General features: G+C 46.2%; 2 protein-coding genes across 3 annotated transcripts in view; both read right to left on the reverse strand.

Moving 5' to 3' along the window:
• The window catches only part of LMLN (leishmanolysin like peptidase), a 407,342-nt gene that overhangs the window by 145,192 nt on the left and 235,437 nt on the right, over positions 1-26,713 (reverse strand). The window contains exon 12 of the mRNA XM_069224294.1: positions 21,809-21,919. Within this exon, the coding sequence (XP_069080395.1) occupies positions 21,809-21,919 (111 nt within the window). The remainder of the gene's footprint in view (positions 1-21,808; positions 21,920-26,713) is intronic.
• Positions 5,521-9,434, reverse strand: LOC138284948 (uncharacterized). 2 transcript variants are annotated; one of them, XM_069224295.1, is made up of 2 exons: positions 7,755-8,954; positions 5,521-7,228 (listed from the first exon to the last, which is right to left on the reverse strand). In XM_069224295.1, the coding sequence occupies exons 1-2, from the start codon at positions 8,903-8,905 to the stop codon at positions 7,117-7,119; spliced, it is 1,263 nt and encodes a 420-aa protein (XP_069080396.1). In that variant the 5' UTR covers positions 8,906-8,954; the 3' UTR covers positions 5,521-7,116. The 2 variants fall into 2 exon arrangements, 1 of the variants encoding a protein (XP_069080396.1); XR_011201485.1 differs by lacking the exon at positions 7,755-8,954 and adding an exon at positions 9,309-9,434 and having other exon boundaries at positions 7,114-7,228.

Genomic DNA, 26,713 nt, shown 5'->3' on the forward strand with positions numbered 1-26,713 from the left:
AGGGACGGCATAGCAGTCTCAAGTATTTGGGGCAAGTCAATTCATGGAATTCTGTGGATAGCAGGGTTACATAAGATTTCCATAGGTTCCTTGGGAAGTTTGTAGCAGGGATATATTTTCCATGGCCAGAATGTGCCATAGTTTGTGTAGCCAAAACGAACGTGTAGGGAGTGTGGCAGTGCCCCAGTGTATAAGAATGGTTTGATGGGCCACTCCCAATGCCAATTCAATGTGTCCGCCTCTGCAGGACTTGAGCGGGTAGGTGAGTGCATTGAACAACTCCAAGACTGCGTACGCTGGAAATCTGTGAAGTTGCATGTACATGTGCCTATCTATGTCAGAAAGGAGTTGGTCCCAGAAGGGCGCAATTTTAGGGCAGTCCCACAGTATGTGAAGGAGTGTGCCAGGTGACCCACGTTGAGTACCACTTCGGCAGAAAAACGTGAGGTACCAGTACGTGATGATCTTAGTGGCTGTTTCGATACTCGTAAGAGTTGCCCGCAGTATAACGTATCCTGTAATATATCTCGCCCCACTCCTTAGGTACGAAGTGTCTACCTATCTCTAGTTCCCAGTTTGTCTGCCCAGAGGTTGAAGGCATCGGGTAAGTGTGTACTAAGATAATATTAAAGTCAGTGATCATTCCCTTATCAGTAGTTTTTTGCGATGAGACATTTCTCAAAGATCTTAAGGGTTCGCTGAGCACCAGTCTTCATATTAGGGTGAGAAAGCCACTGCCTAACCTGTAGGTGGTGAAGCCTCTCCATCTCAGGAAGCGTAAAGTCCTCCCGCAGCTGGTCAAAAGTGAGTGCCAACTACCCCTAATGGTGGCCTATGGAACAGCACCCATTTGTTTACCAAGCCTGGTGTGGTCAAGTCCTGGTGTGAAGTCCACTTTCCCCATTATAGGAGTCAAAGAAGAGGGAAATGCAGTCAAGCCTCTGCGTGTTGCTATCGTGTCCCACACCTTCAGCATGAATTTGGTGAAGGGGGAGGAGTATAGACCCCAGGCACATTGCGGCTTCTGCTGGAAGTGTATCTTCCACAAATGTGTGCCTATGACCGTCCTGTCCATAAAGAGACAGTGTTTCTCGGATTCAGGTCGGAGCCACTCAACAATATAGCAGAGCTGGGTGGCTTGGTAGTATGCTAAAAGTTTTGGAATGCCTAGACCTCCCTCTATAGGAGGCCGGGTGCTTTGCTTACTATTCATTCATGCACATTTGTCCAATCAGACAAAGCAGTGCACTGCTTCCCGTAAGATTCACATCATTCCGGCGGAAGGTTCTAATGAAAGGGTTTGGTACTGAAAAAGAATTTGCGAGAGGGCAGTCATTTTAAGTGATGGGATCATGCCTTACCACTAAAGTTGGTATAAAGGCCACTGTGCGAGGTCGTGAGTAACCTGTCAGAGTAGGTTCTTGTAATATATAAAGTCACAGTTTCAGTCACCATCAAGGCTAATTGAATCCCCAGGTAGGGAATGGAGGTCGACGAGCATTGAATAGGGAAGCAGCAGGAAAGCTATGCTTCTATATGGGTGAGGACCGGCAGATGAGGGCTTGGGACTTATGAATTGTAATCCTGAAGCCTGCTACATCACCAAAGCGCACTGTCCCCTCTAAGAATGCTGGTAGGGCCGCCAAAGGATCATATTGACCCACTACAGATGGTGTGGTTTCCCCCGCCAAAACAAACACCGATCACGTTCGGGTGATCACTTACAAGTTGAGCAAAATACTTCATATATAATGTCATCATCATTACTTTATTCGGTACAAAAAGACCATAAAAGACATCCAATAAATAAAACATAAAAGTTTCTTAATCATAAAATTACTAAAAAACGTTATTAATACATATTTCGAATACCATAAGCAGCATATATAAAGTTTAACACAGCCTGAATTATATCCACATTTCCCAGGTTATGTAAGTATAAATAAGCAAGCTGACTAGTTGTAATACTTTTAGATAAAAATAGCGGACGTAAAAACCTTTTTCTCGGAACAACATATAAAGTGCAAAAGAGCATAAAGTGCAATGTACTCTGGGGTGTCTTTGCATCACAGCAACAAGGAGGAAGATTCTTGAACCATGTTCCACGTACTGGAAGTGCTACCAAGTAATGTAATGTATTTAAACGTAGCCTCGTGAGTAAAAACCTTTGTCGCTCGTGGTTCATAGTAGTCAAATATAGCTTTGGTTGCAATTGTTGTATCTCGTGCCACACCAATAATCTATTTGCACCCGAGGCTGGCTCCAAGACCTGGCTTTTCTGCCAATACATATCTTTAACCTTTTTAATGTCCTGTTTTGTTAAAATATCCGGTTTAAGAAATAATTCTCCTAATCCTAAAGATAGTAGGGAGAGATGAACGTATCTGAGCCAGGGTATTTCCAGAGATCGTGATAAAAGGAGGCAGTCCTGTATCACCTTTCTGTATAGAGACGCTTCTGGCTTAGTCCAAATTTTTAACCATAATAATACGGGTTGAAGCTTTATATAACTAGATATGCATCTCAAACCTACTTCTTCGTGACAAAACGTTACTGGTGTAGATTGGGGGACTGCTAATAGCCTTCTTAAGAATTTATTTTCTACGATCTGGAGGCCTGAACATTTTGCATATCCCCAGACCCCAGCTCCAAATGTCGCAATAGAAAGACATTTGGAGGAAAAAACTGTCATAATTTCTTTGACAGGTTTGTGTCGCAGTCTTTTCGCAAACCTAAAAACTGCTTCTATGGCTTTTTGAAATTGTATTGAACGTATATTTACTAAGCATTTCCAATTAAAATCTACGTCAATGGGGACCCCCTGGTATGTAAAATGTGGGACCTTGAGTATCTCATGCCCATCTAGAGCAATTTTTTTCGTTTTTGCTAATTTGGGCCCAGTCTTCATCACAAATGACTTAGTTCTATTAATTTTAAGACCAAGGTTCCCCATAAAAGTATTAAAAGCATTCAATAAAATCTGGAGGCCATTTGGTGTATTGGAGATGAGTACAGCATCGTCCGCATACAATAGTACAGGAATTGGGGAATTATTAATGACTGGGGAATCCTTCCCCGATTCACAGAGAAATTTAGGAGTGGTAGCGCAGTGGCAAGGTCTAGTGCCTTTGGTGCAGCAACCTATCCCTGTGCAGGGGTTCGAATCCAGCTAATGCCCTTAAAATGCATATATAATGTAAATAACAGGGGTGACAACGGACACCCAAGTCATGCCCCCCTTTGAAAGAAAAAGGGGGTTGATGTGTGGCCGTTCGCTCTCAGGTGGTTGTAATTATTCAGTATCCAGTTACAGAACCAGGTGCCGAACCCAAAATGGACGAGTGTCACGTCAGGTAGGGCCAGTGGGCCCAGTCAAACACCTTTTCGGCATCTATAGCCAGAAGTAAGATTTCCTGCCTGGAGTGCCCAGCTTTTTCGATTTTATGGAGTATTTGCTTAGTATTGTCACTGCATTGCTGTTGCGGAACAAAACTCGCTTGATCAGGGTGATCAGATCAGACATAAGCGGGTTTAAGCGCACTGCCAAGATAACGGGAATTAGCTTATCATCGACATTGAGGAGTATATGAAAGGGGGTCTCTAGTTGGCAGTGGGTAGCACCCTGTCCAAGTAGGGTCCCTCACTCTAGTCATGGCAAGGGAGCCACACTGCTAAGATAAGCCCTGGTCGCCTCCTTGGTAACTTGGCTCAAGTAGTCAGGCTTATCCTAGCGGCAATGTGTAAACTATTTGTACCCATACCCAGGAACCGTGAAAACACCAGCTTAGAAAACTTGCCAATATTTATCTGAGTAAAACAAGACAAAAATGACAAAATTCCAACATACACAAGCAAAGATATAACTTTTAAAAGATTAAATGCAATTGTAGTTCTTTGAAATCAATGAAGCACTTGACTGAGACAAAGTACCTGCGATGCATCAAAAACAAAGACAATGTGGGCCTCAGGAGAGGTGATGCATTGAAAGAGCCAGATGTGCGCCGGTTCCGTACTATTGCAGAGGAGGTGATGTGTCAGTTCCTTACTGCTGGGCAGGGAAGGTGATGTTTTGATTCCCTACTTTCACAGGGGAGGTGATGTGTTTGCAGTACGAAGCGTCAGTTCCTTACTGCGGTGTCGATGAAGCAAATGAAACTTAGGGACAATGAGTCAGTGATGCGTCGGAGGTCAAGCCGGGATGCGTTGATCTCACATCGATGAAGCAGTTGCTGCATGGGATTCAGGGCGATGAGTTACTGACTTCAGTGATGCGGTCCTCGGAACTCACGTAGCTGTGGTTCTTCTTACGCGCTGCAATGGAAAGCTGGGGCCTGCATGAAAAACAGAAGTTGTTGCGTCAAGCTGGGACCACGCTCCGGCACAGGCAGCGGTGATGCAACGAGTTCTTGCAGCGATGCATTGCTTCGGAATGACGCAGTGAGTTGATGCATCAATTTTCTTCTTGTAGCACCAAAAAAACCTCCATCAAAGGCCCAGCCTGGATTTGGCACCACTTGGCAGGACAGGGCTCTTTAGCAGAGGAGCCTAGGTGCTGGCAGACAAAGTCTTTGATGTCCCTGAGACTTTTTAAGAGGAGGCAATCTCAACTGGAGAATATCTGAAAGCAGGATGTTGAAAGCAAAGTCCAGCCTTTTCACTCACAGGACAGAAGAAGCAGGCCAGCGCAACAAAGCACAAGGCAGAGTGTCAGTCCCTCCTACAGCATCCAGGTCTTCTTCCTGGCAGAATGTCCTCAGTCCAGAAGTTTTCTAACTTTGTGGGGTGAGAGGTCCAGTACTTATACCCACTTCTATCTTTGAAATAGGCAAACTTAAAAGAAGTCTGTAGAGTGCACAAGATCATGCCTTTCCAGGCCTGGCCCTAGACACACCCCATGGGGTTGGAGACTCCTTTGTGTAATGACAGGCACAGCCCTATTCAGGAGCAAGTGTCTCCCTTTGTGTGACTGTCTAGAGTGACTTCACAAACAGCCTGTAGGAAGCGGGTGCAGAGGCCAAAGTTGAGGGAAATTTAACATGGGCTACTATGAAGACGGGGACACTCGATTACAGATCTGCCTGCAGGTAAGAACCTGCGTCTTAGGTCCCACAGGATGTGTCACTTTCTTGTTGCAGGTTCTCTAAAGCAATAGACAGGCCGGTAGGGCAGGGGCCAAGTCAGTTTTAGTCTTCCCTCGTCTCTACTGGGGCTTCAGCTTAGCAGTCCTTCTTTCTTGTGAGGTTGCCAGCAATCTGGTGAGCTGGGTTCAGGGAAGCCCTTAAATACTAGATTTAGAGGCGCTATAGTGGTCCAAGGGCAGTAGCCAATGGCTTTTGTCCCTGAGGGTGGCTACACCCTTCCTGTGCCCATTCCCTTTGGGGGGGGGGGGGGGGGGGGGGGGGGGGGGGGGGGCACCTTCCGAACCCTATTGCTCCCTGTCCTCCAAACCAAGTGTAGTGCTTTCCTCTTATTTAGTCTCTAAGCACTAACATAACACAACAGAAATGCACTTCTGAGGTCAAAGAAGACTTTTATTGTTATTTTATTCTTCCCCAACCACAATGTTTATGAATGAATGACGAATTAGTAGCTTTCAAGTCCGCGTTAATCAAACAAAATATATCAGTTTGCAATATACACAGCAGGTTATATTTATAAGATATTGAATGCAAAGCAAAACAAATACTTCACCGTGTAGGAACTATTTACAGCTACATCTTTCTAAGGTCTGCAAGCTGATGACCCCTGTCAGCCGCGAGAAAGAGTGTCATCTACCCACACGGGATGCTGGCAGCTGGCGCCAAGCTCCAGCACGAGGTCCGGCAGATTCGAATCTGACTCTCTGCAGCCTGTTACATTCGTTACAAAGGTGTGCCCCCTCCTCTCAGACCTGGGAAACTGAGCAAGCCTTTTGGAGACTGGCCAGGTCTCCAAGACTACTCCTGTTCCCAAGCTCAAGGGAAGAGAAACGACGCCCATGTACTCTCTCTTATCAGGTCTAGTCTACTGTGAGAGCAAAACATCTTGGTTCTCTGGTGCAAAAACACAGCTTGGAAAAATACAGAACTCCACGTTAAAGGCAATGGGCAGCTAACCTAAATATCAAATGCAATGTCATGTTAAAGGCAATAGGCAGCTAACCTAAATATCAAATGCAATGTCTAGTGTCATGTCAAAGCCAATAGGCATCTAAGCTGAATACAAAATACAATGTCTTATATCATGTCAAAGCCCATAGGCAGCTGAGCTGAATACAAAATGCAATGTATAATATCATGTCAAAGCCAAAAGGCAGCGGAGCTGAATACAAAGTGTAATGTATAATATCATGTCAAAGCCAATAGGCAGTTAAGCTGAATACAAAATGTAATATATGATATCATGTCAAAGCCAATAGGCAGAATATCTAATAGCATGTCAAAGTCAATAGGCAGCTAAATTGAATACAGAAAGCAATGGCTAATGCCATGTCAAAGCCAATAGGCAGAATACAGAATGTAATGACTAATGCAATGTCAAAGCCCATAGGCGGCTCAACTGAATACAGAAAGTAATGGCTAATGCCATGTCAAAGCCAATAGGCGGCTCAACTGAACAAAACATACCATGTGCTACTGGTGAACATTGAGCAACTAATATGCGCAGTGGTGAAACACAAAGTCATTGGTCAAAACAAAACTTATCAAATGGCAGGACATTCCGCCCTTTGACCAATGAATTTTTGTTTCACATATCTCATATTTCAAACAAACAAAAAAAAAAACATCAGCACAAACAACATTATGATCAAAGCAATCCCTGTAAAGCAATAGAAGTGAATTAACACATTGATTTCATAACCTTTCACATCAGATACTTCTATACAGAAAAGACTGGGCAATTTTTTTTTTTTTTTTTTTTCTCTGAATGAGTCTCTAATTCAACAGTGTTAGCAATTTGATGTGGCATGAGTTCTGCTCATGTAAAGGTGCACGGTCCACCTGAAAGGTTTGCTGGAAGATAAGCAAAAGTCAGAGTTCCATACGAGAGGGAAAAAAAAAAAAAAAAACACAGCAAACAAGTTGAACTTGAACTGAAGGCGCAGTTTGCGCAAAATGGATCCATGGTGCTGGCACTTTACTCAGCCAGGTTCAGGTTGGGGATTCGGTCCCTTCCCCGACCCCACACGCACACACCGGAAGGGGGACCACACAGCGCACTCAGGGACAGTGGCGAAACGTGGTAGGATCTGCAAAAGAAACAAGTATGACTTTTCTTGCAAATAACATTTTTCATTTAAACTGCACCCTTCCTCTTTCTTTCCCTGTTTTATAATCAGCAGGTCGTTTTTGGGGCCCTTTGTTATATTTTCTGCAGGTTCTGGAGGGTCACTTGGGGCTTCAGCCCACACATCAGCACTGAGGTTTTTATCTGCTGCGCCACAGCTTCCCTTTTCTTGCACTGTCAGAAGGGCTGGGGCAGACTCATTCTTTACCAAACCTCCATTCACTGCACTTTTGCCAATTTGGGCCATTCTGTCTCCAATTTGTATGAATAAATCAGATTCTTTTCTAGGTATCAGCATAATTTCGATTTTTCCTTGGTAATTTGCAGCAATCACTCTCCCTAAAACCTGATCAATTTGCCATTTCTGTTCTGGCAACTTTCCTCTCCCCAACTGCTCTGTGACTGCTTGCATGACAGATTGCTTTTGTGCATGCTGCACAGTTTTTATCAAATCTAGGGGAATGTGCATCTCTCTCATCTCTGCCCACCTGTAAGTGGCTTTTTCTCTCAGCTGGGGCACCCACTTAGCCATCCCCACTAAGGCAGAATTCTGGGTGTACACTTCTCTCTCTGAATTTTTCTCATTAACATCTGCAAGGTAATTGAACCAGTTAGGTACAAGCCATGTGGCTAAAACATTATCAAAGAACCAAAAATCAGCGTAAAAATGACACATCTCACGTAGCTCTTGCTTTAAAATCTGACACACATTATACAACTCTGTTCCTTCTACTGTGCCAGAAAGCAACATTTCAGTCAATGAATCATTAGTAAAACAAACATGCTTTTTATCTTCAGTGGACACGAATTCAAATGGTGCACACAACTTCATTGGTAATTCTTTTATCTGTGGTACTCTAGCCCTGTCTTGCAAGTACCAGATCCATTGTATGATTCTAGCTAGGGGCACTATTTTCTTTCCTTGTTCTTGAATTACATGTACATAAGTATTTCCTTCTTGCACTGCGCAGAAACCTAAAGTCTGCATTATTTCATTTGCCAAATCACAAGCGCGCAGCTGCATATTATTTTTCACAGTGACCATGTACAAAAGTGTTAGGATTTCTCTCAAATGAGGGCTATTCTTTTTCCAAAAATCAAACAAGCTAATGAAACTCGGGGTGTCTTGCTCTAAAATCTTTCGTTTTACTTGTGCATTTTGCAACGGTAACTCGTAAATCACATTCTGAGCTCTCCCGTCGGTGTTATCAGTTAAGGAATGCATATTGTCTGCCAAAAACCCTGGCTCACATGGAAACTCAGTGCAGCTCGGAGCTGTCTTAACCCCCTCATTACTGGAATGGGACAAGAACGATTCTTCATTTTTATAACTTTCAGCATAATTTTGAATTATCGTATCCTGGCTAATTTGCTCACGTAAATTCCTATTTTCATGTTCCAACTTCCTACATTTCTCCTGCATTTCTCTGTAAGCAGATAAAGGTATCCAGACCTTTCTGTCATCATTACTTCCAAAACACACGTTTTCTACATATATACAACGGGAATTATTTCTCAAAACATTATCAGGCCTTTTAGCTACACATGCATTTTCTTCTGTAATTCCCCAAACAGAAAACAATTCACAGTTTTTCTTAGCACCATCAGGCAGTTCATCAACACATGTATTCTCAGACATGGTCTGCCGTGCTACTGTGATTCTCCAAACAGAAAACAATTTCTGTAATTCTCCAAACAACAAAAAAACAATTACACTTTTAAAGTGTGCACTTAGAAATCTACTAACTCGTCAAACCCCTTCTTAATCACCTCTTAATGACCGACCCCACTTCTGGTACCAATTGTAGTGCTTTCCTCTTATTTAGTCTCTAAGCACTAACATAACACAACAGAAATGCACTTCTGAGGTCAAAGAAGACTTTTATTGTTATTTTATTCTTCCCCAACCACAATGTTTATGAATGAATGACGAATTAGTAGCTTTCAAGTCCGCGTTAATCAAACAAAATATATCAGTTTGCAATATACACAGCAGGTTATATTTATAAGATATTGAATGCAAAGCAAAACAAATACTTCACCGTGTAGGAACTATTTACAGCTACATCTTTCTAAGGTCTGCAAGCTGATGACCCCTGTCAGCCGCGAGAAAGAGTGTCATCTACCCACACGGGATGCTGGCAGCTGGCGCCAAGCTCCAGCACGAGGTCCGGCAGATTCGAATCTGACTCTCTGCAGCCTGTTACATTCGTTACAAAGGTGTGCCCCCTCCTCTCAGACCTGGGAAACTGAGCAAGCCTTTTGGAGACTGGCCAGGTCTCCAAGACTACTCCTGTTCCCAAGCTCAAGGGAAGAGAAACGACGCCCATGTACTCTCTCTTATCAGGTCTAGTCTACTGTGAGAGCAAAACATCTTGGTTCTCTGGTGCAAAAACACAGCTTGGAAAAATACAGAACTCCACGTTAAAGGCAATGGGCAGCTAACCTAAATATCAAATGCAATGTCATGTTAAAGGCAATAGGCAGCTAACCTAAATATCAAATGCAATGTCTAGTGTCATGTCAAAGCCAATAGGCATCTAAGCTGAATACAAAATACAATGTCTTATATCATGTCAAAGCCCATAGGCAGCTGAGCTGAATACAAAATGCAATGTATAATATCATGTCAAAGCCAAAAGGCAGCGGAGCTGAATACAAAGTGTAATGTATAATATCATGTCAAAGCCAATAGGCAGTTAAGCTGAATACAAAATGTAATATATGATATCATGTCAAAGCCAATAGGCAGAATATCTAATAGCATGTCAAAGTCAATAGGCAGCTAAATTGAATACAGAAAGCAATGGCTAATGCCATGTCAAAGCCAATAGGCAGAATACAGAATGTAATGACTAATGCAATGTCAAAGCCCATAGGCGGCTCAACTGAATACAGAAAGTAATGGCTAATGCCATGTCAAAGCCAATAGGCGGCTCAACTGAACAAAACATACCATGTGCTACTGGTGAACATTGAGCAACTAATATGCGCAGTGGTGAAACACAAAGTCATTGGTCAAAACAAAACTTATCAAATGGCAGGACACCAAGATGGAAGATTCTGCAGGGAGGAGGTCACTTCATCACTTCATCTCTAGACACCTTAGGAGTGGTCCCAGCTGAAGTTGTCACTCCTCCTTGTTTTTCCAAAATTTCACGCTGAACTTGCAGCCAAAAGTGGGGCTTTGTCTGGGGGGGAGGCATCTCCACTAGCTGGAGTGCCCTGGGGCACTGTAACAGGAGGCCTGAGCCTTTAAGAAACTTGTCTGCTAGTGGCAGGCCGGCATAGACCAGTCTGTCCTACACTAGAGGACTGGGTAAAATACAGGGGGCATCTCTAAGATGCCCTCTGTGTTCTTTTTAGAATAAATCCAACACTGACATCAGTGTGGGTTTATTGGCTGAGAAGTTTGATAACAAACCTCCCAGTATTCAGTGAAGCCATGATGGAGCTGTGGAGTTCATAAAGAAACTCCCAGACTATATACTTAATATGGCCACACTGCACTTACAATGTCTAAGAAGGGACTAAGACAATGTAGCGGCATATTGCTCATGTAGTTATGCCCTCACCTGTGGTATAGTGCACCCTGGCTTAGGGCTGTACGGCCTGCTAGAGAGGTGACTTACCAATGCCACAGGCAGTGTTTTTGCGGGCATGGCACATTGAGAGGGATGCCATGTCGACTGTCTTTTCTCCCCACCAACACACACAACCTACAATGGCAGTGTGTTTGGTGAGGGGTCACTTAGGATGGCACAACACATGCTGCAACCCTAAGGGACCCTCCCTGGCCACAGGGCCCTTGATACCATTGGCACCTTTTATAAGGGACTTATCAGTGTGACAGAGGTGTGCCAATTGTGGAAACAATTGTACAGTTTTAGGAGGAGAACACTTGTTCTGGGGCCTGGTTAGCAAGGTCCCAGCACACTCTCAGTCAAGTCAGCATCAATATCAGGGTGTGGGTGTGGGTGTGGGTGTGGGTGTGGGTGTGGGTGTGGGTGTGTGTGTGTGTGTCAAGTTAAAGGTACTTTAGATTAGTGACACAGTGCCAAGAAGTACTAGAGAGGCAGTCCTCTAATAGGAGGTAAGTAACACACTAAATATGTACACCAGTTTTCAAGAACAGGCATAAACAATTATAGAAAACAGTGCAAATGCAATTAGACAATCGTGAACCTAGGGGGAGCCCAAACCATATATTACAAAAATGGAATGCGAACACAGGACCTCCACCTAGGTAAGTGGAATTTGTAGAGGGGAGCTGTGGGCAAAAGGAAACCCCAAAGTTAAGTACCACAGTGCCCCCTAGCGACCAGGAAGAAAGGAGTAAGTTACTGGATTTTCCCCAAACCACGCGAAAGGAAGGAAAAGAAGAAAATGCAACACCCAGACAAGACTGCAAGAAACCAGCGGTGGATTCCTGAAGAGGAAGACCTGTGGAAGAAGGGGACCAAGTCCAGAATTTACAGAAGAGTCCAGGAGGAGTAGAAGATACTATCCACTCAGCTGTGGATGCAGGAGTTGGTCAACGGTAGGACGAAGACTGTCAGGAATGCAGACCTGGAGCAGGTGAAGGGTTCCTGGAGGATGCAGTCGACGTCACAATCTGGATGGTCAGTGGCATGGAAAAGCCACTAACAAGCCTTGGCAAAGGCAGAAGTTGCAGTGAAGCAAAAGTGGAGCTGCTGGGGACCTGCAAGGTCCAGGAGGACTCAACCTACAGGTGGGGGTGGGGGTGGGGAGGGAGGTATTCAAGGGGGTCCCTTGAATACCCTCCCCCCCTCCTACAGGGGAGGGTGTGGGGGGGAGGGTATTCAAGGGGGTCCCCCAGTAAAGGCATAGAGTTCAAAGAAGAGGCAGCCCCCACAGGAGACCCACTGGACGAAGAACCAGGAGTCACAGAGGAGTCCACGCAGCACAACTGGAGAAGGGTCCCACACCGCAGGAGAAGCATGCAGAGGGCTGTGCGCATCGCAGGAAGAAGTGCTAGGGTCAGGGGCTACAAGGAGCCTGATGATCCCTTGGAGGAGATGCAAACAAGTCTTGGTAGCTGCAAGAGATGCGGTGCACAGGGTACTGCTCTGCGTTGGAAGGCAAGGGCTTACCCTCCACCAAAGTTGGACAGCTGGCAGGGAGGACCAAGAGAACTACTCTGGACCACCACCCGTTATGCAAGATCCAAACAGCTCAGGATGAGAGTAGATCCACGCAACCAGTCGTTGTTGCAGTAGGTGCCTTCGGATGCAGGGGAGTGACTCTCTCATTCTTCTTCCTTCATGTGCAGACTTAAGACTTGCTGCCCTCAGAGGATGCACAGCCGGGGAAATATTGCAGAAGCTGGAAGGATACGTGGAAACAATGTTGCAAGCAGAGTCTTCCTCGTGGATGCAGATTGTCAGTTCCTGGAGGGTCCAGACGCGGTTCCAGTGGCTAGAAGTCGAAGTAAGGTTGCAGAGGAGTCCGGCTGGAATCATGCAAGACAAATCTGAGGACCCACCCAAGAGAGAGACCCTAAATAGCCCTGAAAGGGGGATTGGTCACCTAGCCAGGTGACCACCTATCAGGAGGGGACTCTGACACAGGGGATCCTGTGTGCTCTGTCTCTTAGTTGTTATAATTCTCTTTAAGAGACATCATTATACCTACCTATATTTCAATGGGGTTTGTGGTCATCATTCCACTGACTCCCCGTTTTCTTGGTTTTTAATCTTGTCAGAGGTATGGATACGAGCATTAAATATTATTAGTTGTTACCTCTAGGCATTTTTAACCGTTTTTTCATATACCAATCCTTCACTTCATTATTCTTGACCGGCTATTTTTGATTCTTAAAAGAACTCCGGCAAAGAGCCCCCTCGCGGGGCCCGTCAGGCATTGCAGTGCCGGCCTGACGAGGAGCGGGCCCTATGATGAAGCATGTCACCGGATGGTGAGTGAGGGTTCTTGCTTCGAGAAGCTTCGGTTCCTACCTGGGGACCGAGCTCTTCACTTGATTGAAACCCACAGTACAATATGGAACCATGTGTAACCTTTTTTGATTGACTCTGACATCACCTGCCTGACCTGGCCACTCAGATGCTCGCAGAGGTCCCTGCCAACCTTGGATTGAAGATGACAGAACCCAGGGACCCTCTCAAGGAACTCTGGGTACCACCCCTAAGGTGGTGATGGACGGGGGATTGGTCACTCCCCTTTTCATTGTCCAGTTGCGTGCCAGAGCAGGGACTGGAGGTCCCTGAACCGGTGTAGACTGGTTTATGCAAGGAGGGCACCAGATGTGCCCTTCAAAGCATAGCAGTGGCTTGGGGAGGCTATCCCTCTCAAGCCATGTAACATCTATTTCCAAAGGGAGAGGGTGTTACCCCCCCTCTCCCAATGGGAATCCTTGGTTCCGCCTTCCTGGGCTTGAGCCCTTAAAGCAACAGGAGGGCACAAACTTGTCTGAGGGGTGCCAGCAGATTGGGCTGCCCAGAGAACCCCAGAAGGCTGGGAGGAGCAATGCTGTGGGTCCTCTAAGGATCCCCCAGAGTGCATGGAATCATACTTCCAATACTGGCAACAGTATTCGGGTACGATTCTGACATGTTTGATACTAAACATGCCCAGGTTCAGAGTTACCATTATGTATATGGACATAGGTAGTGACCTATGTTGTGTACACGCATAAAATGGCGTCCCCCCACTCACGAAGTCCATGAAAAATGGAACTGGAGTTCGTGGGGCACCTCTGCTAATGCAGGGGTGACCTCACACACAGGTACTTGCACCCTGCTCTCTTGGCTAGGAGGGCCCACCATAGGGGTGACTTACAGTGACCTGGTGCAGTGACCTGTAGTGAAAAAGGGTGCATGCCCCCTTACATGTAGGCTGCCATTATCAGGCCTGCATAACACTATGCATGGGCTCCCTATGGGTGGCAAAACACATGCTGCAGCCCATGGGGATCCCATTGGTACCCCAATGCCCTGGTTACCTGGGTACCATATATGAGGGACTTACATGAGGGCACCAGTATGCCAAATATGGGGTGTAAGTAACAAAGTTACCAAGTTAGAAGGGAGAGAGCATAATCACTGGGGTCCTGGTTAGCAGGATCTGAGTGATTACAGTCAAGCACACTGACAACAGGCAGAAAATGGGGGTAACTATGCCAAGAAAGAGGGTGCTTTCCTACATCTGTCATCAGGATATAATGTAAAACAGACGACCCCAGGAGTAGGAGATGCCCTTCTCTCATAGAGGAGCTGTTACAGGGCTAAAGTCTGGTCTCTTTCAGAGGGTGTGTTACAAGAGGCCCTGGTACAGCATCAGTCCTGACCTCTAAACTGTAAGGGATGAAGTTCTCTCACCTTGCAAAGAATCTGTTCCTTGAGAGGAAAGTCATGGACGCACACTAAGATATCAGCCGGGTAGGATGTCACGTAGCCGGAGAAGCCAACGCAACTAGCATAGATGTGTGCTCTATCCAGCTGAATGTCTGCCTCTGTAAATTCCAGGATCTGGGCAAAGAGGACTCTGATGCAGGACCCTATATCACTCCCCTATGCGCCTCTCAGGACCCCCTAAAATGATTATTATTGCATCTCGATCTGTTTTGTAGGTCTGAGGAATGTGCTTGGAGGTCAATGTGTTGCTCTTTAAGACAGATAATCTCTTGTGGGAGTTGGTCAATTTCTTCATCTATGCTAGTTGCGTTGTCCTCTATTCCGTATAGACTCTGCTGCCTACCTCTGCAGAACTGAGCAGACTGACTTGGCATAAATCTCTTTACAGTTTAGAGGTCTACTTTGAGTGAGGCAAAAAGAGCTTTGAGAAAGGAGCAGGTCACTGAGCCCTCCGTATCGTCAATCCCGGGTAGTGGATCCTGGATGGTCTGGGAGGGCCTATCGCTGCCTACATGCCCACCAGTTTTGTGAGCATCTCCTTGAGGGAGCGGTCTTTCTTGGCACATGCTGCCGCCATGGGCAAGCACTCCAGCGGCTTGCAGTGCTTTTAGGGAGGCATAAAACAAGGGCTAATCCAGCGGCCCCCCCGCCCCACCAAGTGCAGTGCGCTCCAAAGGTCGTGGGTGCCCCCAAGTGTGTGAGGCCGGAGAAGGGCTAAACCCTTGGGCCTCCAGGCTCCCAAGTTCACTCCACATGGCCCCTGCAAATCAGGAGTGGGCCAGGTCTTGAGTGTCTCAGAAGCAGTGTTCCTAGGGCTCCACTCCAATAAGGTCAGTCTTGGTAGCCTTACCCTCGAGACCCACACAGAAGGTCCCCTGTGTTAGTCACTGCCCACGCCAGGGTATACCAATTACGCCCTGTCTCCAGCACTGTTAGTGGGGGAGGGAGTCCATATCACTGCCAAGGCTGAGCAGCGCACCACAAGGAGCCCTCAGACGAGGTCCACGTGAAGTCCTCGCTGTGCCAACTGGCCGAGTGCGAAAGCCCAGGAGCTAGTGTCCAATGCGTTGCCACTAGTCTGCAGACAGAATGTAGCACAGTCTCCCCTGTGCTCCTAGACCATGAAGTGACTGTCACAATGAGTCGAGCGCAGGGCCCCAGGTTGCATAGGACGCCTGCTCCTGGGTATCTGGGGGCAGATAAGTCAAGCCTCCACTCACAGACAGGAGGGCTGGATTTGTTGCTGCAAGCTACAGCAGAAGCATCTCCTGACCAATCCCCGCTCCCAGTGCAGTATCAAGCTTTCAGGGCCAGTGGTTGTGGGGGGCGGGTGCGCGCAGCCTACCTTCCTAGGCTACACGAGGTTTCCATTGCAGCATCGCGTCGGGCCAGTCCTCTCCTGACTTGCTGGGGCCAGCTGGGGATGTCTCGCATGCAGGCTGACCAGGCTACGCTAGGAATGGCGCCGCGATGTGGCAGCTGGGCTCTGCTTGAACGGTCCTGCAGTATAACGTAGGCTCAGCTGTGTGACAGATGGGAGGCAGGGGGTTGAGCTGAAGGGGCCTCTAAACACTGTCCACGGGCCCGGTTTCTCCTTTCTTAGACTGCAGCGGCCCAGCCTCCACAGTGCAGCCAGCAGCGTCAGTTGGGAGATCCTGCCGACTGGGGACAAAAGATCAAGGCAGCAGCAAGGTCTAGTTCAGAGGGCCACCACCTCAGTCGATTGGAAGGCGAAGTGCAGTGCACAGGCGTTTCTCTGTGGGTTGTGGGCGAATTTCAGGCGACAGCCCCTTATATGTGACAGGTCTTGTCTCGGCACCCACCACCCACCATCTTGTCTGGTGCGTGGCAGTGTGGTCGAGGCAGCTGCTCAGCCGGGGGCAGTGATTTCACCGGCTGGCCAGTGGTGCTGTCTGGCTGAGACTCCAAGCACGGGTGAGGAAGGAATAGGTCTGCCACCACCACCGGCAGGAGGAGGATTACGGGGGATCCGTGGGCGGCAGGCACAGAGAGCAGGGAAACACATTGTAGCCGTACGCCATCTTGGCCACACACCCCTAGTAGACTGTATTAAAGTTCTAAGTTCTCTTTATTGTGGCAGCTGGGAGCAGCCAATAAAAGGAGTATTGCATAATATTGTCCTGACATAATCCCACCCTGGGGAACCATTAAGTCCTCTCAGATTCACAGTGATCAACCAAGAGCCTTCACCTATACTACTCCTGCAGCAGTAAATTATCTAACTTGCTGTTGTCATCCTAATCCCTGGTGGGCTGGGGTTAAGAAATTCCTTCCCGAAGCAATGCACACAGCACCAAAAATGAACCCCGAGTGCACCTGTAGCTTTGTTTCTTTTCATCTCGGACATCTCAACTTTTTCCAGGTAACAAAGCCTATCTGTACCTCCTGTTTTTAAGCTTAGATCAGTAACAGGTGTCTCTCTGGGGGCAGATTTTGAAGGGTCTACACACCTATGCGTATAATGTCTTTCCTCCTGCCAAAACCCACTTTGAGTGTCCTATGCTACTAAAAGAGTTGCATGCCACAGGTGTTTTCAATGTGTTCTAATAACTAAGCTGGAGCTGTTGAACTTGTAGTTATCTGAACATTCAAGCTTGATGTCAGTCACTAGTGCTGCATGAATGGGGCTGCAGTGGCTCCTGGGGGTGGACAAGATGGTCTGTGTGATGGAATGACTGACAGCATGGCTTGCTAGAAAGCCTGAATTTGTTTTGCTCAAGCTCCAGCAGAGAAAGGTTGCTTAATTAGGCTTTAACTTCTCCAATATGAGGGTTCAGCTCTGAAGCAAGACTGACCACTCCCTGTATGTCGGTCTCCTTTTCCCTCTATGTTCCTAATGAGAAGACAAGAAAAATATTTTATATTTCCTGTCCCCTTTGATTTCCCTAAATAACACCTCTCTGTCTGCATATTTGAGTGGCATGTTTTGCCAGAGTCTTCTTTAAAAGACAGAAACAATGCAGGCCCACACCACAATGTATTTTCAGACAATAAGAGCAGCATTTGTAACCACTCATACCATGGTCTCATGTGAGGTATCACAAACAACCGGAATGTGGGTCTGCAACCAATAACGATTTTTTTTTGTACATGGCTGAAAGACTAAAGGCTTCGGAGAGGATGTCAACAAAAATGGAATTTGGCAGAAAACTCAAAGCAATGAGAGAAAACCCAGCAGCTCCAGATCAAGTGTGCATTAGGGACAGAAATGGACTCCTGGCACCTGTGGCGCCTAATATGGACCCACTGCATTACTTCTTTAGAGATTTTGCAAATCCACAGCAGAATCTGCATGGCTTTGAGTCAGCTCCCCAACTTGATGCCACTGACCTGAAACACTGTCAAGCACATTTTGGCTCAGCCCATACAAGCGTTTTAGTTTCACTCACACAATCTTGGTTGTCTGGAAGTATTAGTCTCCCTCTAGTGTCTCCACCACAATGGGGGGCAGGGTGAGCCTATTACATGTGTACTAGATGGGGAGGGTTTACGCAAGCTCAGCCCGGCCCAAATAAACAATGCATTCAGGGAATATTATATGCAGTTGTACGGGAAACCCAGTGATCTGCGGACAGAGTCCTTCGACGAGTACCTACAGCAAATCCCGCTACCAACTCTGAGCGCAGTGGATAAAGAGGCCCTGGGGAGACCAGTGTCAGTGGAGGAAGTAAACGAAGCCATAGCACAGCTAGCGCCAGGGAAGACTCCGGGAACAGACGGGCTCCCCATGGACTTTTACAAAAAATATAGGTCACTGTTGGCTCCCCAACTGACTGAGATGTACGCGGAGGCACGGCGACAGGGTGAACTGCCACAAACGTTGCGGGAGGCTGTGGTGGTCCCTCTCCCCAAAACTAAAGACAGGGAAGCACGGGTGACGGAGTTTAGGCCTTTATCAATGCTAAACAGTGATTTCAAAATTCTTAGCAAGATCATGGCTGCTCGATTGCTGCCCCATATGACCAAGCTAGTGCATACTGATCAGAATGGCTTTATTCCTGCCCGAAGCACCTCTTGAATTTAAGACGGGTTTTCTCGGTGCTGCATATGCCCAGGGCTTTGAGACCGCCAGCTGGGGTTTTGTTGGCGGTGGACTTCGAGAAGGCCTTCGACTCAATCAGGTGGGATTACTTAAGGAAGGTGATGCTCAAAATGGGACTAGGGGAGGAATGGGTGAAGTGGGTGGACCTACTGTACGCTTCCCCCCTGGCTAGAGTTAAGACCGGAAAGTCGATCTCCAGTGCATACCCAATATACTGCGGAACTAGGCAGGGCTGCCCCCTATCACCGATGTTGTTTGCCCTGGCAATTGAGCCCCTGGCGGCACAGTTGCGGCGAGAAGGAGTGGGCAAGGGAATTATCTGGGGTCCGGCTGAGCATATCGTTTCTCTATATGCCGACGATATACTCCTTTACCTGAGGGACGGGGCGGGAGGTGTCGGGTGGGCGCTGGGGATTCTGGAGGAATTCGGGAGTCTATCTGGACTCAGACTTAACAGGAGAAAAACATTTGTATTCCCTGTTCTGGCAGGCTGCGCTCGTCCGGACTCGTGCCCTGCGGACGTAAACTGGGCCCGCGGACTTTTAAATATTTGGGCATACAAATATTTCACGAACTGAGCGATCTTAGGGACGGCAATCTCGGCAGGACACTTAGATCCCTGCGCAACTCGGTGGAGTTCTGGAGGTCATTGAAACTATCAATAATGGCCAGAGTGGCGCTCTCCAAAATGGTCATGCTGCCACGCCTACTCTATTACTTTGCGAACCTGCCATTGCAGGTCCCTCCTACATGGTTCCGAGAGTTAAATGCACTGCTTAGAGAGTTGATATGGGATGTGGGTCGCAGGAGAACGGCGCTAACAACTGTCTGTAGACCGGCGCGTCTGGGGGGACTGGGTGCCCCTGACTTCGAGGCGTATTATTTGGCATCTCAGCTCCAATGGGTGGCCGGCTGGATGGCGGGCAGGGGACAGCTAGACCTGGCAACAGCGCAAGGAATAACAGACACAGCTCGTATAGCGGCAAATATGGCGGGTAGGAAGGTCGCCCTCATAGGTGACAGCATAATGTGTAACGTGCCGTTGAAATGCTGGAAGCGTTGCGTGAAAAGGACCGGGGTCGGGCCGCCATACTCTCCCGCTTTACCACTGGAGGTAGTCGCCCTAGAACTACGGGGGCGTGAGCGAGGGGGGCTAGGATTGGGGCCATGGGTGGGAGCGGGGCTGGGGGCAGTGGGGGAACTATTCAAGGAGGGGTTGCTGAAGAGCTTCGATGACTTAGTAGTAGGAGGGGTACCGCAAGGTCAATTCCTATTCTTCAGGAAGCTGATGCACACCCTAAAAGAGCACTGGGGTACAATTAATGCAGAACCCACAATCCATGGGGTGCTGCACCTCTTGTTGACGGCAGGAGAGGAACCTCACATGATCACAAAAATATACCGTGCCCAAATAGAGTCAGCTGTGGACCCCCTGCACTCCCTAAGAGAAATGGGAGAAGACAGCCGGGCGAGACCTGTCCGAGTCGGAATGGGCCAGGGCTCTAGCTTATCCTAGAACGATCTCACGCAACACGAGGCTCAGATATATTCAATACAATTACTTACACAGAACTTACCTCACCCCACATCGGTTGCACCGCATATATGGGGGGGCTCCCAAGGTATGCCCCAGATGTGAGGGCGGGGAAGCTGACTTTGACCACATGATGTGGGTATGCCCGAGAATCCAGGTGGGTTGGTTCGAGATGATGGCTACCCTCACGAAGTTATTCGGCTTGGAGCTCCGGCCAACCCCTGATTTGTGCCTACTGGGTCTTCGAACCGGGATTAGGTGGGGCAAGGTTGGGAATCGTTTCCTTGACCTGTCTCTGGCTCTATTTAAAAGACTGATCACGAAGGGATGGAAGTCCCCAACCCACCCATCACTGACAGAATGGAGGAACGATGTCACAAGGTGGTCCAGGGCAGAGCTTCAGGTCCTTAGGGCTGAGGAGGCGAGGGGGGTCCTTCAGACCCCAATCGCGGCGGAGTGGGAAAACCTAGTGTCTAACTGGGAAGACTTAACAAAGAGTCCGATGGAGCCTGAGGGAGTGGGATGAGCTAATGGACACGGTCAGAAGATTCCAACATAGGGGAAGTTCACTGTAACTAAGACTGAATGACTACTAAGAATCAGTTTGATCCGGATGCGGTATGAGTGTGAGGGGGAGAGCGGGATTGTATAATAAAAAGGATAAGGGAGGGTAATGACGGAACACAGGGCAATACAACACGACAAGCAATACCCGGGCAAGCTATCTCCCTTTTTAGTAATTTAGCAATTAAACAGTTCCTCCCACATAGGCCTAAAAGTTCATATACAGTTTGAAGTTGAGTTAAGTCTGTTAACAGGTCACAGAATACAACAGTAACGTAGGATAATGAAAATGTGAATGCCATTATAAAGTTTCAATTGGGCGAAGAAATAACTGTTGATAAGTTAAGTAAATGCATGGTAAAGACTAACCAAATGCGTAACGTATTGCATGGACCGCAAAGCCCGGAAATGGTATAATTAGCAGAAATGTATAATCACGACAATACGTTACTGTAAGAAGAATTACACTTGTAAAAACAGCAAGTAGTTAATAACAATAAAAACAAATTTTTTAAAAAAATAGTGTCTCCACCACAATGCAAGAAGTAGCTGCTGCTGTTCAGTGAGGCTAGTCGCTCCAACTCTTATTCTGAACTGCTGCTAAAAAGCAATGCCAAAGCCAATAAAACTGGCTCATATCTCAAAATGCAACTCAAAGTGCAAAACAGACATACTGCTTTTGTATATGGTAGTTAGGACTGGGGCCTTGATGAGCAACAATTTCACTCCTTTAAATCATGTTTTACTATCCTTCCCTTCTGAAAGGGATTGCATTACAGTCTTCAATTGTTCCTAAGAAATAGAAGACTAAAGTTTGTTATCAACTGTACTTTACATAGCGTTTTTATGTCTTCAGTACTTTAAATGGCCATGTGTTTAACTCAGAAATCATCATTAAGAAGAAAATAGAGCACAAGCTAAGGACAATTTGCCATAATTTGAGAAAATGAGAATCATTAGCTTTTGAACGGAATAAAAAATCCTCACCCCTCTCGCTGTTTGTCCATCCAGAATTTACAGCTCTTCATCACAAAGTCACAGCCCTTATCTCTTCCCCAATCAAGTTTTTCTGCCATACTATAATTCGCTTTGTACCACCTGAAACAATATTTTCAAACAAACAGTGCCAGTGAGACATTAGATTTGAATACAATTGAATTAAGACATTTACACAGAGAGATTAACTACCTACCTGCAAAACTGGTTTTGCAGAATTCACAGCAACAGTGTCTCAAGTAACCTTGTTAAAAAGAGACTGCCATCATGAGTGTGCTTCACTCGTCCAAGAGTTGATGCAAGTAGTAGAAATGAAGTGCTATTTTAGTTTTAGTTAGAAAAGACACAAAAGAAAGGTGTTTCTTCTCACTCTGAGGATTTAAGGCAGAACCTTTGCATATAGTTAAGAAGGATACCTTGGCAATACAATTCTAGTTAAAAGAACAATTTCCCCCAAACGCATAGCTTCTTCATTGTCACATTCTCCAAATAGGCTGGTAATGGATAACTGATTAAAGACTATAAACTATAGACAAATATCCTTACCTAATTGTGTACATTGTCAAAGACTTTTAATCAAAACAGAAATGTTTTCAGAATGTATGGTTAGAGGTAAAAACCTTTGTAATTTACATAATAAGACATCCAATGTTCCATTACTGTTGAAGTTTGCTACCACTATTTTTTAAATATATCTTTTCATTGATCATTTTCATCTGTAATCTCTGTCGCACTGTTGAACAAGTTACTTATCTTCGGTAATGTCTTATCTGGGAGAGACACAGACTAGCCGCAGATTCCTTATCTTAGAATTCTCCCCCATACGTCAGACTGGATCCAGAAACCTTTCCTCAGCAGCACCTCTGCGTGTTGGTAGAGGGCGTTGTGCGACTCCGTAGCGATGTTGTCCCCGGACATGATGTTGGAGTCCATATAGTCCCTCCCCTGCCGCGCTGATGTCAGTTTCTTTTGTGACTAGAACCCAGAGAACAACGAGGAGCCACATAGAAACTGGCAATGGAACAGTGTATACACCAAAAAAGGTGGTCATAATCATGATGTAACAACCACCAAACTGAAATAACACAACAAAAAAGGCCAGAAGCGAGACTGAAGCAAGAAAATTCAATTTGCAAAGCAGGGAGGATGGGTGGGTCAATAAGGAATCTGCGGCTAGTCTGTGCCTCTACCAGATACCGCGTTACCCAAGGTAAGTAACTTGTTCATCTGATAGAGACAACTAGCAGCAGATTCCTTATCTTAGAATTAGATACCAAAGCAATAGCAACACGGGTGAAGGGCTGCAAACACATCTTATACAGTCTTGCATGGAAGAAAAACAGTCATTTAAGGTGTAGTAGACCGGCTATGAGAAAGACAAAGGTGAGAAAAAGTATGAAGCGCACTCACTAAAAGTAGGTGACCAGCATATCACAAGAAGATATTAAAAGTTATGGGTGTTTAAGAAACGGCCATGAAAATGAACTGAAGGTGGAGCCACAACAGGGAAGGACATGAAGTGCTACCAATAAATAGGTGGATAAATAAGGAGCAAAACCATCCAATAGGGACTGTGAGAGATAGGCACTGAACACCTATCAAGGAAAAAAAAAAAAAACAAGAGTCATTAAGAAAAGAAGCGAAACAGAACTCTGCTGCACCAAAATGGTTATTGAAAAGCTGCAAGAAGCAGGAAGCATCACGCTGAAAGAGAATGGACCTGACAGCAGAAGGTACGTGTCTAGCAACATACAAAGAGAAAAAAGGCCGAGACAAAAAGTAAAAATGTGAGCCATGTAGACCGAACACCCTAAAGGAGTACCAAAAGCTTGTTACGAATGGGTAAAGTAAGATGGCTGGAAAAACCATCTGCTAAACCCATACAGAGGGGCAGACTTGTAAGAACATGGATATAACCAAGGAGAAAGTGTCCAGAGAGATACACAGGCTCGGGATGTCAAACAAAAACAGAACACCAAAGGAGGGATTTGATCGGAACCCTCAAATGCAGATGCATGACATCAAAGGCACAAATCCTGAAGACTGAGCTGTGCTCCTAATGCAAGAAAAGAAGAAAGTACAAGGTTGTGGAGGAGTGACAACACAGGAGGAAAATGTAGAGGTACAAAAAATAAAACACTCCTCAAGACAGAAAATCAACCAAAGATGAAAACAAGGCCTGTACATCAAAGGAAGTAGATGGTGGAAGAACCACCTGCTCAGACAAACCAACAGATACAGTGCAATACAATAAGAACAGACACACAATGCAGAGACACCCTTTGAGGAGAGTCTAAGCACAAAAAGGGAAGAAGCAATAAATGGAAGAAATCCGCATAAGAAAGATCGGAACCTGGAGTGGTAATTCTTAAGGAAGAACCAGCGCAGAGAATAGCGAGGCTAGCGTAGACCATCTAAGAATACAGCAAAAAAGAGTATATAAAGAATGATTCCTGGAATGGAATTTAGATACCAGACCGTAGAAACCTAAAAGGTCATAAAGGAATATGTGATAGAAAAAAAGAAAAAACCTTCACACCCCTCAGCCAACAATATAGTAGCAATGCTAGGGGGTAGAAGCCTGCAATGAGATACCTGTATTAGGCAACAGGTAATGAACAAGATACATAAAGAAGGGGAAACAACCCTCCAAGACAGTCACAAAACCAGTCATGAAAGAATAGGGGGATTTGAAACAAAGGTGGAGGGAAATGCCTGAAACATATGCAGAAGAGAATCCTCACTACTTCAGTGGAAGCATCCGTGAGCCTGGCCACGAAGTCACAGGGGAGCACCCCACACATTGCCCATGAAGGATTGCGACCATGACACCACTACTATACCGTAAATGTCCATATACAAAAGGAACACATGACAATAAAAGATATTGTACAGAAAAAACAGAATATAGGATTACCTTCATGGGCACCCTAAAAAAGGCAGAAGGAAGGTGAAAGGAGGTCCTCTAGGGGCAACAGCTGGTGGCCCTGACTATGGGAAAAAAGAACCAGAAAACAAGACCTGGAATAAAAGTATTAACTTAATTGACCAATAGAAATGCCATGTAAAATGACAGAAAACCTCTTAAGGTAAGGATGGAAAAAGGACAAATGCAAAAGCAGTCATAGAAATCCTAAGGACAATAGTCAATAAACAGCTCCCATTGGAGTACAAAGGAAGCACCCAATAGGGAACAAGAAGCAGGCAAACAGTAGCGCCATGCTTACACCAATTGCTCCAAAGAGCAGTGACTGAACACAAATCTCCAGCACAGAGAAAGTAGGCGACCCGCCTAGAAGTAGAACACAACAGAAAACACTCCATAGGTGGAATGAGACTCAGACCTAGTCTGAAATAACAACAAAAAAGAACCACCATATGTGGAACAACAGATAAAAAATAACAAATGTTATTGGGGTATAACAACCCCTGAACAGAAGTGGTCTGTACTGCCAGATGCACGTAATTGTGCCATTAAGCAAAATCTCCATGGTGGAGGAGTACATGATAATAACAAATGAACCTGCAAGGAGCAGGAAGTACAAACTGGGTGTGAATTGACAACAAAAACACACTCCAGAATGACAATACAACAGCTAAACATGGTGATGTTGACAGACACATCTGTAAGAGGTCCCTCGTACTTTAGTGGAAGGGTGCGAGACCGTGAGCAGAATGCCACAGTAAGCGATCCCTAAATGAGCGCTAGAAGAGAAAGAGGACGTGATATTAAGTCCAACCATGAGCATTTTTGAAGCAGTGCAAAGCCGAATTGGCATACGCACTAAAAAGGGACTTGTCTTCAAAGGGAATATCGAGCAACGACTCGCGTTCGGGTTCTAAGAAATTAGAAGAATGTAGTAAAGCCCTTCCAGTAGCACTACCGAGGAAGCCATAATCCACCCAACAGAATCGTGGTATCCATACTGTAGGAAAAAAGCCTCTTTTTGGCATGGTTACCCCTGCTTTTTGCATGATGTCAGTGTGATTTCAGTGTGTTCACTGGGATCCTGCTAGACAGGACCCCAGTGACTATGCTCTCTCCCTGTAAATTTGGTTGCTTGGGCCACAAACATCCCACATTTGGCATACTAGTGCCCCCTTATACGTCCCGAGTAAATGGTACCCAGGTATACAGGGCATTGGGACACCAGGGTCCTCTTTAGGCTGCAGTATGAATTATGCCACCCATGAGGAGCTCATGCAAATTGTATCTGCAGGCCTGCCGTTGCAGCCTAAGTGAAAGGGTGCATGTACCCTTTTCACCACAGGTCACTGCACTAGGTCTCTGTAAGTCAACCCTGTGGTAGGCCCTCCTAGCCCAGAGTGCAGATACCTGTGTGTGAGGGCACCCCTGCTTGAGCAAAGGTGCTGCCACAAACTCCAGCTCCATTTTCATGGGCTTCATGACGGCGGGGCACCATTTTACGCTTGTACTGGACATAGGTAACTAACAATATCCAGACACATAACGGTAACTCAAAACCTCAGCAGGTTTGTTATCAAACATGTTGGAATCATACCCCAATACTGTTGCCAGTATTGGAAGAACGATTCCATGTACTCTGGGGGCTCCTTAGAGGACCCCCGGCATTGCTCCTACCAGCATTCTGGGGTTTCCCGGGCAGCCCAAGCTGCTGCCATCCCTCAGACAGATTCTACTCTCCTGCTGCTTGAACAGCTCAAGCCCAGGAAGGCAGAAAAAAGGATTTCCTTGGGGAGAGAGAGGCAACAACCTCTCCCTTTGGAAATAGGTGTTACATGGCTTGGGAGGGGTAGCATCCTCAATCCAGAGGTATGCTTTGAAGGGCACATTTGGTGACCTCCTTGCAGAAACCAGTCTGCACCGGTTCAGGGACCTCCAGTCCCTTCTCCGGCGCAATACTGCACAATGGA

Source organism: Pleurodeles waltl, chromosome 3_1 (genome assembly GCF_031143425.1).
Source record: "Pleurodeles waltl isolate 20211129_DDA chromosome 3_1, aPleWal1.hap1.20221129, whole genome shotgun sequence".
NCBI classification, from domain to species: domain Eukaryota; kingdom Metazoa; phylum Chordata; class Amphibia; order Caudata; family Salamandridae; genus Pleurodeles; species Pleurodeles waltl.